This window comes from Aythya fuligula, chromosome 26 (genome assembly GCF_009819795.1).
Source record: "Aythya fuligula isolate bAytFul2 chromosome 26, bAytFul2.pri, whole genome shotgun sequence".
In the NCBI taxonomy this organism is placed as follows: Eukaryota; Metazoa; Chordata; class Aves; order Anseriformes; family Anatidae; genus Aythya; species Aythya fuligula.
The window spans coordinates 4,426,308-4,442,935 of record NC_045584.1 but is presented as its reverse complement, the minus strand read 5'-3'; the positions used below and the strand labels follow the sequence as shown (position 1 = coordinate 4,442,935).

The following is a 16,628-nucleotide window of genomic DNA, read 5'->3' as shown; positions in this document are numbered from 1 at the left end:
GAGCGCTGGGCCCGCCGTGCCCCGTCCGCCTGCACAGAGGCTGGTGACCCGTCGGCCCGCTGCTGTACCGCGTCCTGCTGCGTCACCCCGGGGTGGCAGGGGCTCGCCGTGCTGCTCTGCGCCTTCCCTCACCCTGTGCTCCCTGCACCCCGTGCTCCCAGCACCCTGCACACCAGCACCCCGCACACCCAGCACCCTGTGCATCCAGCACACCAGCACCCTGCATACCCAATGCCCTGCACACCCAGCACCCCGCACACCCAGTGCCCCGTGCACCCAGCACCCCGTGCACCCAGAACCCTGAATATCCAGCGCCCTGCACACCCAGCACCCTGCACACCCAGTGCCCCGTGCACCCAGCACCCCGTGCACCCAGAACCCTGAATATCCAGCGCCCTGCACACCCAGCACCCTGCACACCCAGTGCCCCGTGCACCCAGCACCCCGTGCGCCCAGCACCCTGTGCACAGAGCACCGCCTGCACCAAACACCCTGTGCAACCAGCACCGTAGGCACCGCACACCCCATGCACCCCATGCACCCAGCATGCCATGCACCCCACACCCCACGTACCCAGCACCCCACGTACCCAGCACCCTCTGCACAAAGCACCCTGTGCACCCAGCAACCTTCACAACCCCACACCCTGTGCACCCAGCACACCAGGCAGCCCACACCCCGTGCTCCCAGCAGCTTCTGCACCCAGTACCAGTGCACCCAGTACGCTGTGCCTCCAGCACCCTGTGCACCCCGTGGACCGCACACCCAGCACCCCACGCACCCCACACACCCCGTGCACCACACACCCAGCACCCCGTGCACCCCATGCACCCAGCACTGGGTTCCTTTTGTGCCAAGGCCAGGAGCAGGGGTGGCTTTGGTCCCTCCTGCACGCCGTGCCTCCGTACCCTGTGCCTCTGCACCCCGTGCCTCCATACCCCATGCCTCTGTACCCCGTGCCTCCATACCCTGGCTCCGCCACCGGACGCAGAGGGTCTTGGGGACCCCCTGCCCAGCACCAGCAAGGCCTGATGCCAGGGCGAGGGGCAAGACTGCCCTTCCCCATGCAGGGGCTCAGGTTCAGGGGCTAGTTCAGGATGGATTCCAGGCCGGCAGGGGGGGAGCAGCCTCCACCAGGCTCCACCACGGGGAGGCTGCGGAGGAGCCTTCGGAGGCCGCGGCAGCGAGGTGCCCCCTCCCCGCTTCCAAGGGGTCCCGCGGTGTCGCCCCCACCCTGTCCCCGCTCGGTGGCTCTGCTCCCCCCCGTGCCGGGGCTCGCCGGCGCCGTCCGCTCAGGGCTGCTCTGAGCCCCACCAAACTCGTGTCACCGAGGGACGCTCCGCGCCGCGCGGGGCCCGGCCTCGCCGCTGCCGCCTGTGCCTCCCTAATGGCTTTTGCTGTTTGTTTTTTGTCTGTGTTGTGTCCCCAGTTAAATGGAAGTGGTCAAGTGAAAGTGCCCAGCCACTACCTGCCCACGCAGATGCTGGCGCCGCCACCTCCCCCCGGCATGCCCCGGTTGGCCGTCTCTCCTGACACCAAATCCACCACGACAACTTCGGAGGGAGGGACGACCTCACCGACGTCACCCAGTAAGCACCCCCGCGGCGCCCACCCTCCCGCCGGCCCCCTCCTCTCGCCACCCCGGGGTGCTGCCGGAGGCGATGCACGCAACCAGTTTGCTGGGTCTCAGGCAGGGCGGCGCGGGCGCTTCGCCCGACGTCCCCCGGGCGGGCTCGGAGCTGGTCCCAGGGACCGGCACGAGCCCCGCGTCCCTCCCGGGCGGCCGGCGGAGCGGGAGGGGGCAGCAGAGCCGCAGCCCCCAGGGTGGGCGCAGGGGGGAGGCTCCTCGCCTCTCCCTGCCTCAGTTTCCCCAGCGGTGCGGTGCTGCGGGGACCGGTGCGGCGCCGGGCTCTGCGCTGGGGCATCGTCCTCTCATTGCCACGGGGGTCCAGGAGTGCTTGCAAAGCCCCCCAAAATCTCGACGTCAGGCTTCGTTAGCAGCACTGGCTGACGAGCTTGGCTCCCCTCCACTCCTCCTCGGGGGGCTGCAGCGCCTCGGGCAGGAGGATTTCAGGGTTTCCTCGGGGCACGGGCTGCAGCGGTGGGACGCCGTGCCACCATGGCGCTGCATGGGGTGGGGAATGTCCCCGTCCCACTGCACCCCAGGGACATCCCCGGTGCCCTGTGAGGCCGCGTGTCCCCAGGTGCTGCCAGCTGGAGCGTGGGTGCTGAGTTTTGGTGGCGTGAACACATCAATGTGGAGGGGACAGCTCAGGATGGCATGGCACAGCCGGTGACAGGGCCATGGCACGGGGAGGGGACCGGGCAGTGCCAGTCCCCCCCCGGGCTCAGGAAGGACGCACTGGAGGTGCTGCCTGTCCCCAAGGGGGACAGGGCCTCCCGCCACCACCTGGCCTCCATAGGGCTCAGTGGGGTCCCAGTGCCAGCCCCCAGCTGGGGGGATGTGGCCAAGCGGCGCCGGCAGCCCCTGTCCAGAGCCTGCGTGGCACGGGGACACCCGTCCGTGCCAGTAGGCACCGCGCGGCACCGTGTGGCACAGCTCTCCGGCACGGCCCGTGGGGCCGGGGATGTCACCCGGCCTCCGGCTCCGGGTGCCCGGGACCCCCGTCCTGCAGCGGGCAGGGCTGGCCCGGGGGGCTGATGGCGGTGCCGCCCGCAGCCCCGTTAACGAGCTCTCGTTTGTTCCCCAGCCTACTCTGCACCAGGCACGCCCCCTGCGAACCGTTCCTTCGTGGGATTAGGACCAAGGGATCCTGGGAGTATCTATCAGGCACAGGTGAGACGGGGGGGCTGCTGGGGGGACCCTCCTGCCCTCGCCCCGGGCAGCACCAGCCTGGCATCGCCGCTGTGGCACCGCCGCCGTGGGCATCGCAAGCGTGGGCACTGCCACCGTGGTTGTTTCCCTCGTGGTCGTTTCTGCCGTGGGCTCCGTGGGACTCCGTGCCGTGGGCATCGCCGCCGTCTCACCGCCACCGCGGGCATCCCTGCTCTGGGCGTTGCACCGCCACCACAAGCATTGTCACCGTGGGCATTGTCCCCGTGGTGTCCCCACCACGGGCAGCTCTGTCCCGGCCAGGGGGGTCTCCCGGTGACCCCGTGGGGCTGGGGCTGCCCCAGAGGCACCCCGTGCCAGGCCACCAGGCACTGCCAGTGCCTCGCAGCCACAAAGGGTCCCCAGGGTCCATGCTGTGCCCACGCCTGTTGCCTCGCTGGGCTCTGGCTGCGCCCACCACGGCACAGCTGGGTGCCCACAGCATCGCTGAGCACGGAGGGCACCGGGGGGTCCACGTGTCCCCTCTCCAGGAGGGCGCAGGCACCCTGCTGTCACCCGGCTGTGCCCGCCAGCTGATCGGGACACAGCAGGAGGTGGCGTGTGCCTGCCCAGATGCCTTTAATTAGTGCTGGGCAGTTTTTAATCTGCAGCTTGTGAGCCGGCGCGAGCGCGGCAGGCACTGCCAGCGGGCTGGGGCAGAGGTCCCCACGGGTGACACCAGCCTCGGCTGGTCACTGGCCTGGCTGCTGCGTGGGGTGACAGCACTCGGTCACCTGGGGAGGTTCCCTCTCGGTCCTCACCCCTCCATGTGCCCACGGGGTGCAGCAGGACTGGGGGGGATGGCGCCGTGCCAGGGGCACCCATGGGTGCTGTGTTGTGCCAGGGTGTGCGCGCTCAGGGTCTGCGACCGTGCCGTGGGGCACATCGGGGTGCTGTGCCACAACAAGGGGGGTGACCCCCCCACACTGATCCCCTGGGGCACCGCGGAACCCCCCAGCTCCAGTGGGGTGCCCCCATCCTACGCAGGGTGCTCGGTCCCCACACATCCCGCAGTGCCCGGTCTGGCGCCGACCACAGCCTCCGCCCTGCCTCAGTTTCCCCAACCCCACGCATGGGCACAGTGGGGTCCCCCCAGCCCCCTGTGGGTCACCACCAGGTGCTCGCGGGGTCCCTGTCCTCCTGTCCAGCACCGGGAGCTGCCGTGTGTCTGGCCCTGGGGTGGGGAGGGGGGTTGCTCTGCGTGAGGAAACTGAGGCAAGGGGAAACAAAGCCGTGTTCGGGGAGGGGCTGTCCCCAGCCACGTGCCACCCACGGCAGGTCCCCAGACCTGGAGAGGTCTCTCTGGTGGCGCAGTGTTGGGAGCTGGGGTGCTCGCAGGTGTTGGGGGGGCTTTGGGGAACGTCGGAGAGGGGCTGGGGGGGACGCAGGAGGCGCCGGCGTCCCTGGCCAGGGTGGCTGAGACCTGGCGCGCTCGGGTCATGTGTGGCGGGGCCGGGAAGGGTTAAGGGAAGCGGAGGCCCCCGAGCTGTCTCGTTGCCAACGGAAACCAGACATGAGGTCATCGGGGATGAACTTGGACTTGGGGCGGCCGGAGACAATGGGAGGGCGGTGGGGGGCCGGCAGTGGGGCTGGTGGGACCCCCGGCCCTGCCACCCCCTGCGCTGGGGACAGCCGCTGTCCCCAAAGGGGGCGAGCCCCGGGGAGCATCCCAGCCTTTGTCAGGGTGAAAACGGCCCCAAAGTCGCCTCGGGGTGTGGGGCAGTGGTGGGGAGCCTGGGGGGGGCACGGCGTGAGGGTGGCTTCCAGGAGGGACCACGGCGGGGACATGCGGGACCCGTCCTGCTGCTGGGGCCGGGGAGCACCGGGCACGGTGCCACGGGGACCCTGGGAGGGGGACACGGCACCGGGGAGGGGGTCCTGGCACAGCAGGGAGGGAGGGGCTCGGGGACATCCCAGCAGAACGGGGACACAGGGTGGCAGCGCGGCGGGGACGGTGGCACAGGGGACATCGGACACGGTGCAGTGACGCAGGGCGCAGCGGGACGGGGCTGCGTGGCGAGGACGTGCCAGGTCCCCCCGGCTCCAGACGGGGAAACTGAGGCACGGGGAGGGTGGCGGGGGGGCACGTGCTGACACGGAGGCCCAGGGGCTGCCGCAGGCAGGGGGCACGGCCCGCGGGGCACAGCACTAACGGCGCCTCTCTCTTCTCTCCGGCAGTCCTGGTACCTGGGATAACGCAGCCGTGCCACCCCTTCGCCTCCCTTCTCCTCTGCTTTAGGCACCCTGAGAGGAAAATCCCCGTCCCAGAGCACCAGGCCCAGCCTTTCGGTGACGACGGAGAGCACGAACTAACGACGACGACGACAAGCAAAACCCATCCCGGAAGGAAAGAGAGAGGGAAAGGAAGAAGGAAAAGGTTCAAACTTTTTTAAAAAGGAAAAAAAAAAAAAAACAAAAAACAACAACAACAACCCACACAGAAAAAAAAAAAACAAAAACAACAAAAAAAAACACCCTACGAGGACCTTCCCCCCCCCCCGGCAACGCATCCACGTCTGATTTGCCAGAAAAACAAACAAAAACCGAACACTATTTGCCCCGCCGGCCGGCCCCGCGGCGAGACTGAGCCCGAGACCCGACGCAGCTCGTGACAGCGGTGCTCCCGGAGCAGCAGTGGGGCCGCAGCCCCGCTCGCCAGAGGGCTGTTTATGCAAAGTTGTCTTTACTCTTTCATTCTTGCCTCTATGTGAGTAGAAAAGAACAAACCCCCCCGCGCTGCCCTCCTCCCCCCGGGACCCCCACGCAGGCTCTCGGGGGGCCGGGGGGTGGCGGTGGCCCTCGGGGGGGACGCGTCCTGACGGCGCCCGCGGGACGTGGCCGTGGCCGCGCTCGCTGTCTTGTGGCTCCCGGTCCCATGCTCTGTGCCGTGGTCGCGCCTTGGGGACGGGTGGTGCGGTGTCGGGGTGATGCAGTGACACCGTGACGCGGTGACGCGGTGACATGGTGACAAGGTGATGCAGTGGCGTGGCGGTGCGGTGGCGTGGTGACACGGTGACGCGGTGGCCAGCATGGCCTGGCAGGAGGTCTTGCAGGAGAGGGGCTGGGGACAGGGGGACACACGGGCAGGGCTGGGGACCTGTGCTGGCGGTGGCGCCCCGTTACCCATGGGGACACGGCGTGGGGACGCTCCCGACGCGCTCCCCGTGGTGTGACGCCGGTCACCCGTCTTTGTGCAATGCCTTCCTCGCTCCCCACAGCCTGCACAGCCCGCGTCCCCGCCTGTCCCTGCGTGTCCCCGTGCGTCCCCGCGTGTCCCCGCGTGTCCCCGTGTGTCCTTGTGTGTCCTGGTGCCGGGGGGGGTGGCGGGGCCATGTCGGGGCGTGCGTCCGTGTGTCCGAGCTATGCATTCCTGTGGACAGGTACCATGTGGACTTGCGACGAGAGGGTTCGATTGTGTTGCACATTTTGTAGGAAATGCACTTTTAAGAGGGAATCTTAAAAAAAAAAAAAAGAAAGAAAATGAAAGAAAGAAAACAAAAAAAAAAGAAAAAATCACAAAAAAGGAGGAGGAGGAGAACAAGGAGGAGGAAGAAGAGACGGGAGCCCCCGGCACTGGCTTGCTGGGATGGCTGGCTTGTTGTTTTTTTGGTTTTCGTTTTTTGTTTTTTGTTTTTTTAATTAAAAAACGATGGAGAAAAGGAGGACGAGAGTGAAGGCGACCGCAGAGCCGCTCCCGGACCCCCCCCCCCCCCCACGGAGCCCCCGCCGTGCCCCCGGCCCCAGCCCCACCGCGGGGGCACCCTGCCCGCTGCTTCAAGTGCCTCAATTTCGCCGTGGCGCGGCGGGGAGGGCGGCAGGGGCCGGGTCCCGAAGGAGCCCCCACTGCTGGAGCATCGCTGTGCCAGCACCGAGCATCGCACACCCGCACCGAGCTTTGCACGCCGGCACCGAGCACCACACGCCGGCACCGAGCATCACGCCCCGGCACCAAGCACTGCACACCGGCACCGAGCACCGCACGGTGACACCAAGCATCGCCTGCCGGCCCCGAGCTTTGCACGCCAGCACCGGAGCATCGCCCGTTGGCACCACCGCAGCACCGCACCTTGGCACCGGCACCAGGGCATCGCCACGCAGCATCGCCCACCGGCACCGTCGCCGTGCCAGCACCGCGGCGAGCATCGCTCCGTCGGCACCAGTGCGTCGGCACCAAGGCGTCGCTCACGGCGAGCACACGAGGAAGAGCCCGGCGGTGGCCCCATCCCACGGCGAGATGTCACCGCGCCCAGCAAGGGGACGTGGAGACCGAGCGGGTCTGACCCGGCCGCGCCGCGCCGCGGGCAGTGCCTTAGAGCAGGGGACCCGGCACGCGGCACCCGGAGACGAGCAGGGGCTGGCCAAGGCCCCGACGCCTCCCGCAAGGTGATGGCACGGCCGCGGGGACACCGGCACGAAGCCACCGAGGGATGGCCCAAGGCCACTGCCGCCGCCCCGTGGGGCACCCCATGGACCGCCCGCACCCCGCACCTGCACCCGCACCCTGCTCGCCTCCCCCGCCACCCCCCAGAGCATTTGCACCCCCCCCCCCCCCTTTCAAGCAGCCCCGGGATGGCCCAGCAAGGCCGGATCCTGCCCGCCTGGGCGCAGCGTGGCACCGCGGGGAAAGGGCTGACGCAGGAAATCCCGGGGAAAAAAAAGGAAAAAAAACAAAAAAACAAAAAAAGGAAAAAAAAAATAACACAAAACACACACAAAAGACGATGAGAAGAAAAGCCACAAACAACAAAAAAGGAAAAAAAATAAAAGAGAGAGCGCGCTTGGCGGAGAGGGAAACTTTTTTTTTTTTAAGGATATGAAAAAAGAAACACATGAAAAAAAAAGACAAAAAAAAAAAAAAAAAAAAAAAACAAATAAACTGCATGGTGCTTTAACAGGATCTCGTGACCTGGCTCAACCCATCCGTGGATGGCTGATGCTGTGCATGGCAGACTGTATTAACCGGCTCTACCTTCCCCCTTCAGAAAAGAGAAAAAAAAAACAAAAAAAAATCAAAAAAAAATCTGTATAAAAGAAAAAAAAAAAAGCCGTAAAAAAAAAAAAAAAATCCATGTTTTCCTAATTTGCACGAAATTTTATACCACATGATGTGCCTTGCCTTCGAAGACTAAGTATTACCAGAACCGGGCTCACCGCACAGGAGGAGCTGCATGCCTGGGGCTCCCCGCCGCAGGGGGGGCCGGGGGGGCCCGGCCGCTCGCCGCCCGCTCGCCGTCTGCATGTCGTGTTCTTGCGTTGGGCCGCGGGGCCGGAAAGTCCCTTTTTCTCTGTTTTTTTACCGATTTTGTTGTTCCCCCCCCCCCCCCGTTAAACGTCTTCCAGTTGTTAATGCCGAGTGCGCCCTGTCCGAACACACCGAATATGCAATACCCCTGGGGCTGCGGCTCCGGGGGGGGCCCGGCGGCCGGGGGGGGGGGGCCGGGGGCCTCGCGCCCCTTCGCTTTGCCTCTTTTTCCTTCCTTTCGTTGTATTTTTGTTTGTTTGTTTTAATTAGTTCATTATTTTTATTATTTTTTTTTAATGTTCATTTTTTTGCTTTCAGCAACCAAAGGCGGCGAGGAGGAGGGGGGGTGGGGGGCGGTGGGATGCTGGTGGGGACCCCCCCCCCCTCCATGTGTCCCCCCCTCCATGTGTGTCCCCCCCCCCCCCCCCCCGCAGTGTGTCCGGGCGAGGCGTGAGGACGCAGTGGGGTGGGAGCTCAAAGGGGGGGGGGGGACCATGGGACCCCCCCTCCTCTAAACGCTGCGAAATGGGGCTGGGGGCTGCCGCCGGGGGGGGGGGCTGAGCCCGACTGCTCTCGTGGCAGGAATGGAACCGTGTGAATGTAGCTGTGCCCCCCCTGGGGGGACGCAGCCCCCCCCCATCCCCACCGGCTTCATCCTCGGGGGAGGGGGCCGGGCTTTTGCAGCCCCCCCCCGCCCCCCAGCCGCGCGCACCCCTAAAAAATCCAGAATTTGCCTTAAAACCCACGCGGCCGAGGACCGACGGGGGTCGTGATGAGCCGGGGGGGGGGCACGGGGGGGGCCTCGCTGCTGCTTGGCGCTGAGGAGACGCGGTCGGGGGTCGTGGCTCGGCCACCCGGGGGGGGCAGGTGCAGATCGGGGAGGGGGGGGGCAATTTATTTTTTTTTTGGGGGGTGGGGGGGGGGTCCCGAGGAGCCCCCCCCCCCTCCCCTTTGGAGCTGCACGGCGCAGTATTGGTTTCTGCAAGGACAATGCAACGCAGGTAGCGGTAGTTTTAGCGTCGAGTTGAGGGGAAAAAAAAAAAAATCTATACGGAAAAATGGGGAAAAAAAATGTGAAAATTGTAAAAAAAAAAAAAATTAAAAAAAAAGGGGGTTAAGGATAGAAAAATTTCAGTTTAGAGCAAAAAATTAAAATAAATAAATAAATAAATGAGGAAATAAACATTTCTCACCCGTGACCGGAGCGGAGCAGCGGGGGCAGCGCGGCCCCCCCCGGCCGGGCCCCCCCCAGCCCGCGGGGCGTGGGGGGGGGCGTGGGGCGCGGGCGCCCCTCGGGCCGGGGCCACGCGCGCCGTGGGGAATCCCCCGTGGGGTCCCCGGATCCCTCCCCCCCCGCGTTGCTGCCTTCGCCTGCGTGGAGGGGGGGGGCCCGCACCCCCCCCCCCAAAAAAAAAAAAAAAAAACATTAAAAACCCGCCCTCGGCAAGAAAAGCACCTTAGAAAATGTTAAAAAAGGCAAAAAAAGCAAAAAAAAAAAAAATCACGGATTCCCCCCCCACCCCTCCCCACGCACCCCGACCCCCCCCCAAGGAGGGAGGCTCGGGCCGGGGGGGGCAGGGAGCGCCCCCCCTTCCCCCCCCCCCCGGGATATTTGCACTGCTCCGCTCTGCGCTGGGGGCCGCATCCTGCCCCCCCCCCGGCCCCCAGCCGAAGGGAATATGCAACCCCCCCCCCCCCCACCACCCAGGCTGCCTGGGGGGGGACTTGCTGGGGGGGGGGCCGGGGGCGGGGAGGGGGGGGCCGACCACTAATTTTTATTATTATTATTATTTTTGAACCCTTCGCCGTGATTTTTTTTTTCAGCCCCCCCCCCCCACCCCCCGGGGTGGCCACAATCAGCTCCGCCGGTGGTGGTGGGGGGGTCATCGCGGGGTGTCCCCCCCCCCCAGGGGCTTGGGGACAGGTTTTTTTAGGGGGGGGGGGGACACAATCCCGCGCCGCCACAAGCCCAGGTCCCCTTGCCCGGGGCTCGCTCCGGTTCTCATGCACTACAGTCCCCGAGGGGGGGTTGTTTTTAGTACTCGTTTGCGTTGAAAAAGCGTTTAAAAAAAAAAAAATGGGGAAAAAAATACAAAAAAAAATTTCAAAAAAAAAAAAAAAAAAGAAAGAAAAAGTCCTCGTGACCTATAAATAAATCCCTGTACATATATATATATATACACCCACATATATATATATGGGGCCGCAGGGCGGGGGGGGCGCGGGTCCCTGCGGGCCGACACGCAGTTAAGGTACTTTAAGTGGCAAAGTAAGGAATATATATATATATAAATATATATATATATATGTCTGCTGTTGTTGTTTGTTTGTTTTTTTCTTTTTTTTCCTTTTTTTTTAATTTTTTTTTTCCGTTTGGTTTCGTTTCGTCCTCTCCGTTTGGAGCCGCTGCTCCCCGGCCCTCACCCACGGGCAGCACCCGCGGGCCGGGGATGGATGGATCTGGGGGGGGGGGGGGGGGGGTCGGGGAAATTTGGGGTGTGGGGAGGGGGGGGTCGCAAAACAAAAAAAGAACAAAACTAACCGAAAGGCAAGAAAAGGCCCCAAAAAAAAGCGCGGCGGGGCCGCCGGCGGGCCCACGACGACACCAATACCAAAAATCCCACGCAGTGCCTCTCGCTCGCTGCCGGCCGCCCGCGCCCGCTTTTTTGGGGGGCTCCTTGCCCCCCCCCTCACCCCCCTCCCTTCACCCCCCCCCCCCCATTGGGGTGACCCCCCCAGCTCCCCCCCACGCTCCCCGCGTCCCCCCGTGCCGCTGCGGGGGGTGAGCTCAGCGGGGCGCCGCTGCCCCCCCCCGGCCCCACGCGTGCCCCCCCCCCCTGCATGCTGCCCCCCCCCCGGACCCCCGCTCGCCTCCCCGGAGCTTCTCGATATTTGATTACTCCATGTACACGAACGCAGCCCCCCCGCCGTGCCTGCCTCCATACAGCTCCCGAACGTGGCTAGGGAATTTTGTGGGTTTTTTTTTTTTTTTTTTTTTTTGGTCATTTTTGGTCATTTTTTTTGGTTTTTGGTCATTTTTGGTTTTCGGTTGGATTTTTTTTTTTTTTTCCGTTTCGTTTTTTTTTTTTTTTTTCCGTTTCGTTTTTTTTTTTTTCGCCCCCCTCCCCTATGCAAAAAAAAAAAAAAAAAAAAAAAAAGGAAAAAAAGGATTAAAAAAAAAAAAGAGAGAGAAAAAAAAAGACAAAAAAATAAAAAAGCGGAGGAAAAAAAAAAAGGAGAAAAGAGAAAAGTTTAAAAAAAAAAAAAGACGAAAAAATGTATAAAAATTAAACAAGCTATGCTTCAACTCCACGCCGCGTCCGCGCTTCCTTTGCCGCCCCCACGGGGGACACCGAGACACGCGTGGGGGCGCTGCGGGGCGGGGCGGGCACTGCCCCGGGGGGGTGCTGCCACCCGTGGGTGCCCTCGCCCCACGCAGGAGGTGGCGGCTCCCCGGGGACACGCGTGGGGACCACACTTGGTGGGGGGGACACGGGGTTGGGGCACCCACGAGTGACCCACGCGTGGGGTGCTGCCCCCCCCCCACGTGACATCATCACCTCGTCCACGTGACCGCGCCACGCACCCTCATGACGTCACCCCACCCCTCCCATGTCACCCAGGGGTCCCGTGGGGTCGGGGGCACCCCCCACCCACCCACCCACACCCCCGCCGCACCCACGCGTGGGTGGGCACGGCCCCGTCCCCACGCGCAGCAACAGCAGAGACGGGAGGCGGGGGCGGGCTGGCAGCTTTACTGCTGGGCTACAGCGGGGGGGCCGCCCACAGCCCCCCCCGTGGGCTCCCATCACGCGGCTCCCACGCGGGTCCCGGGGGCTGCCGTGGGGGGGCGCCGTCCTCGATCCATTCCCGCGGGGCCGGGCTCCAGGCCGGGCTTTGCGCTCAGCCGGGGCCTTTCGGCTCTCGGCGTCCCGCAAAACCCGGCGCGGATCCGCGGCCGCGGGTGGGCCGGAGCTCGCCCCACGCGTGTCACAGCGACGTGGCCTTGTTGTGCTCCCGCTCGTCCTCGCTGTCCCTGTCGGCCGCCGCGTTGCTGTAGGCGGCCTTCTCCAGCCTGCGGGGACGGGGACGGGGCCATCAGTGGGGTGCTGCCCCCATCCACCCCCCCCCACCCCACCCCACTCCCACGCGTGGGACCCCCCAGAGGGGAAACTGAGGCAGGGCTGGGGCTGGGCTGGTACCTGCCGATCGCCTGCGGCTCCTCAGGGGCTCCGTGCTTCCTGCGGGGGGACACGAGGGGACACGGGGGGGACATGAGGGGTCAGCACCGTGCCCTCCCCGCCCCCCTGTCCCGGGTGGGGGGCGCCGCTGCAGCCCCCCCCAGGTCCCCCCCGGCCCCCACCTGCGCATCCTGAGCTGCCAGAAGCGGTTGACGAGCAGCACCACGAAGACGATGAAGAGGAAGACGACGACGGCCGTGAGGCCAATGAGCCACGGCTGCCACTGCTTGGAGACCACGACTGCAGGGACGGGGACAGCCGTGGGGACGGGAAGGAGCCACAGGGACAGGGACAGGGATGGGGACAGGGACAGGAATAGGGACAGGGACAGGGATGGGATGGGGACAGGGATGGGGATGGGGAAGGGGACAGCGACAGGGAAAAGGACAGGGATGGGATGGGGACAGGGACAGGAATAGGGATGGGGACAGCGATGGGGACATAACAATATGAAAAGGGACAGGGACAGCATTGGGGATGGGGACAGGGATAGGGACAGCAATGGGGACAGAGACAGCAATAGGGGCAGGGATGGGAATGAGAACATCAACGAGGGCAGGGACAAGGACAGGGACAGGGATGGGGACAGGGACAGCAACAGGGACAGGGTTTGGGATGGGGACAGGGATAGGGACAGGGGAGCCCTGTGCCGCAGAGGACAGCACCCAACATCACAGGGTGTAGGGTCCTGAGCCCGGCACTGGGGGACACTGGGGTGCTGAGGCCCAGTGAGGTGACAAAGCCACCCCCGCCACAGCCAACCTGTCCCCGTGAGCACGGGGTGCCTGGCACGGGGTGGAGCAGTCACCCCCAAATTTTCCTGCTCTGCCCCCAGAATGGCTGCTGCCAGTGCCGGTGAGCGAGGCACTGGGCAGACTGGTCATACTGGGGAGGGCAGCGGGGTGCCGGTGGCACTTACTGTTCTGTCCCCGGGCGGTGGCAGCGAGGGCGAGCAGCAGCAGCAGCCCCAGGGGCTGCGGGGACCTCGGCATCGCGGGGCAGCGGAGGGGCCCGATCCTACAGCGCGCGTGGCACCGCTCCCTGCACCCGGGGCCAAGGGGCGGCTTTTATTGGGCTCAGGAGGACAAGTGCCACCGAGTGCCATGGCAACGCGGTGCCCTTAACCCCCGGGTGGTGGCACCTCCGCCCCGCTGTGCCACCAGCACCCGCCGGGACCCCCGGACACAGCGCCAGGGGAACAGCACCCCCGGCACTGGGGAGACTGGGCGGACTGGGAGCAGCTGGGGAGATGCCCCTGGGGAACGTGGGAGCAGCGCAGTTTTGGGTGGAGAAGAGGCAGATTTGGGGCTTTGTCGGTGTTGTTTGGGAAGAGCGGCTTCACGCAGCAGGGGCAGGATTTGCCCGGTGGGTGCAGACGGACGGATGGACAGAGGGACGGGTGGGTGGGGGGCTGGACGGACGGACAGAGGGATGGGGCTTATCTCTCCCCGCTGCCCCCCACGTGCCCGGGGAGTGCTGGGTGCCATAACCGGGTAAATATTAATGCCCTTATCGCCCAGACCTTGGCAACGGCCGCGGGTGGCTCCGCTCTGCCTCGCTCCATCCTCGGGGAGAAAACAAACGGGGGCAGCACCCATGGGTGGGTGCCGTCGGGGCCCCCTCCCACTGCAACTCCCCGAGGGGGTGAAGAATCCCTGGGGACATTGGGTGGGGTCCCCAGCGAAGGGCTTTGCTTTAAGGCTGGGGGTCTGCACAGAGCAGCCCCCGCTCACGCTGCCCCCTCCCAGAGGCTCGGGGGTGCTTTGCCCCCACTCAGATCAGCTTTGGGGGCACCCCTGGGTGCTGCCGAGCCCTGCCCCATCCTGCAGGGCCCAGCTCTGGTGGGGGCCAAACCCCATCCTCAGCACACAGCCGGGTGTCCGCCTGTCCGTCCGTCCGTCTGTCTGTCCGGGTGTCTCCGTGTGTCTGTGCACGCCCCGAGGGTCTGCGCCCACACCCAGGGGCACATCTGTGTCTGCGCCCCCCCAGCGCCCGCCTCTGTGTCCGTGCGTCCGTCTGTGTGTCCGTGTGTCTGAGCACGTCCCACACCAAGGGCCAAGGTCGGGGCGCCCCAGCGGGTCGGGGGGCAGGGGGGTTATTGGGGTGCGATGGCAGCTCCGAGCCGCGCGCCTTGGCACCACCGCGGTGCGGGGGGACGGGGCCGGAGCGGCGGGGAGGGGGCGGGGGGGGCTTCGCAGCGGGGGCCCCCCTAGAAAAACCTCTTCTTGTGGGGGTCGGCGAAGGTGATGGAGCCGCGCGGGGTGGCGGAGAGCAGCCCCAGCGGGATGTCCATGCCGGGCAGAGCGCCGGCTCCTTCGCCCTGCGGCCTCTCCTCCGGCAGGGCCCCGTCCTCCTCCGGCCACTCCACCTCCAGCGCGCCGCCCTCGCCCATCACCGCCTTCTCCTCCTCCGGCTTGGGCCCGAACGCCCAATCTGCGGGGACAAAGACGGGGCCGTGGGCAGCGCCGTGGCACCCAGGGGGGTCCCCAGCCCCGGAGCAATGCAGCAAAAACCTGAAGTGTGCCCAGCAGGCCTCATCCTGCACCGATTCGGGGAGAAAAATTCACCCCTTTGGCCAGCGGGGCCCTACCCTGTGCCCCAGCATCCCCATCGCCCCGTTACCCCTCTGGGCTGGTTGGGGTCCCCCTCGCCCCCCACCCAGCCCCACGAGGACCCCATAGCTCAGCCCCGTGTCCTTTCCCAGCCCCCCCTCCCCAGGGACTCACCAGCGAAGTCGTGCACCAGGTCCTTGATGAGGTGGCCCACGATGGCGTACGCCACCACCAGCACCAGGCTGGCCGCCATCACCAGGTAGACGACGTAGCGGGGCAGGCGGATGCTGTCCAGGGCGGGGGGCTTGTACTCCACGTAGAGCACCCCGTCCTCCTCGGGGGGGGCCTGCAGCAGCTGCCGTGGCACAGAGACCCCCGGCAGGGCCATCGCCAGCTCCCCCCGTGCCCCGGCCCCGAGCCACCCGAGCCTCTGCCACGCGGGGGGACACGGGGGACGAGCGGCATCAGGGTCCCCACGGCTCCCCCACGCCCCCCGTGCTCCTCTCGCCGGCGCAGAGGGCAGAGCAGCCACGGGAAGGAGCTTAGTGCTGGTAATCCGGGCACAGCCCGGGCGAGCTCAGTGTGGGGGGGGGCAAGAAGTGTCCAAGGTGGCTGGGGGGGGGCCCAAAATTCCCCCCTCACATGGCACTGCAGGGACCCGCGTCCCCTTGTGAGCGGGGAATCAGCTGCAGAGCTGGGGAGTCCCCGAAGGCAGGGAGGGGAGGGACACCCCCAGCTCGGGCACACTCCCCCCCCCCAGCTAAATCCCCCTGCAGGCCCCGAATCCCCCGAGCAGATGGCACCAAGTCCTTGACAGGGCCCAGCACTGCCCCAAAGCGCTGCCCTCAGCACCAGGGCTGGTGGCCAGGAGGGGACCTGCAGCAGTCTCGGCACCCCGGGTCCCATCTGGGTCCCCCTCCGGCACCCTAAAAGAGCTGGAAAAACCCCAATCCCTTCCCGGGGTGGGATCGCCAGGGAGGGATGGAGGTGCCTGCGATGCCGGAGCCGGTGCCAAGGCAGGGCTCTGCGCCCAGGCCCTCCTCCCCGCGCACGTCCCGGCTCTGCTGCGCCCAGGCCAGATCCCGGCCGCAAAAATGCCGCCTTCGTTCCAATTCGGGCTTAAAAGGCACTTGGAGGAGTTGAGGTTTTTTTGCAGGCAGGCGGGAGGAGATGGGGGAGGGGGGAGCAGAGGCAAAAATTTGGCATCGCTCCTGCCTGGGCTGCGTGATTCACTGATGGAAAATCAGCGCCGGGAAGCAGGGAGCAAGGGTTGGAGCAGCCCCATGTGATAACGGGGGCCGAGCACGCCGGGGAGCGCCTGGCACACCGAAACCTGAACTCCCGTGGGGCACCGACAGCGGGGCACGAGGGAAACGGCGCGGCCCCCGCCCCACGTCCCTGTCCCCAGCACCCACAGGGGTCACGGGTGGGCACAGCGGCGCCCCGAGGCCCGGCGGTGCTGCCCCAAAGCCGCCTGCCACCCGCGGTCTGCGCGGGGCGGAGGGAGCGAGGCGAGAAGCCACACGACAGCCGGCGCCTCTGCACGGGTGTGAAACCAGCAGCTGGCTGTCAGCAGCGCAGAGGAACCGAGGTCTGGCAGCTGGGGGCCCCCATCCTCTGCCTCACACCCACACCGCGGCGCTCAGGCACCCGTCTGGCTCCTGGCCACCAAAATCGTGGTGCCACAGAGCAACGGCCACGGGGTCCTGAGCTGGACCACACTGGGACCACGCTGGGGCTCCCCGCTCCCTCCCTGCCCC

At 65.8% G+C, this 16,628-nt stretch overlaps 2 protein-coding genes across 5 annotated transcripts in view; one reads left to right on the top strand and one right to left on the bottom strand.

Moving 5' to 3' along the window:
* NFIC (nuclear factor I C) overlaps positions 1-5,184 on the top strand; it is a 40,383-nt gene extending 35,199 nt beyond the window's left edge. For 2 of the 4 annotated variants that reach the window (XM_032203654.1, XM_032203653.1), the window contains exons 9-11: positions 1,430-1,589; positions 2,712-2,797; positions 5,012-5,184. In XM_032203654.1, coding sequence (XP_032059545.1) covers positions 1,430-1,589; positions 2,712-2,797; positions 5,012-5,029 — 264 coding nt within the window. In that variant the 3' untranslated portion in view covers positions 5,030-5,184. The remainder of the gene's footprint in view (positions 1-1,429; positions 1,590-2,711; positions 2,798-5,011) is intronic. The other 2 variants (XM_032203655.1, XM_032203656.1) reach the window with 2 other exon arrangements.
* Positions 5,185-12,065: 6,881 nt separating this feature from the next.
* Positions 12,066-13,421, bottom strand: SMIM24 (small integral membrane protein 24). Its single transcript, XM_032203950.1, is given in 4 exon segments — positions 12,066-12,150; positions 12,439-12,556; positions 13,236-13,356; positions 13,359-13,421. Coding segments are annotated over 4 exon segments (387 nt in total).
* Between the last annotated feature and the right edge of the window lie 3,207 nt (positions 13,422-16,628).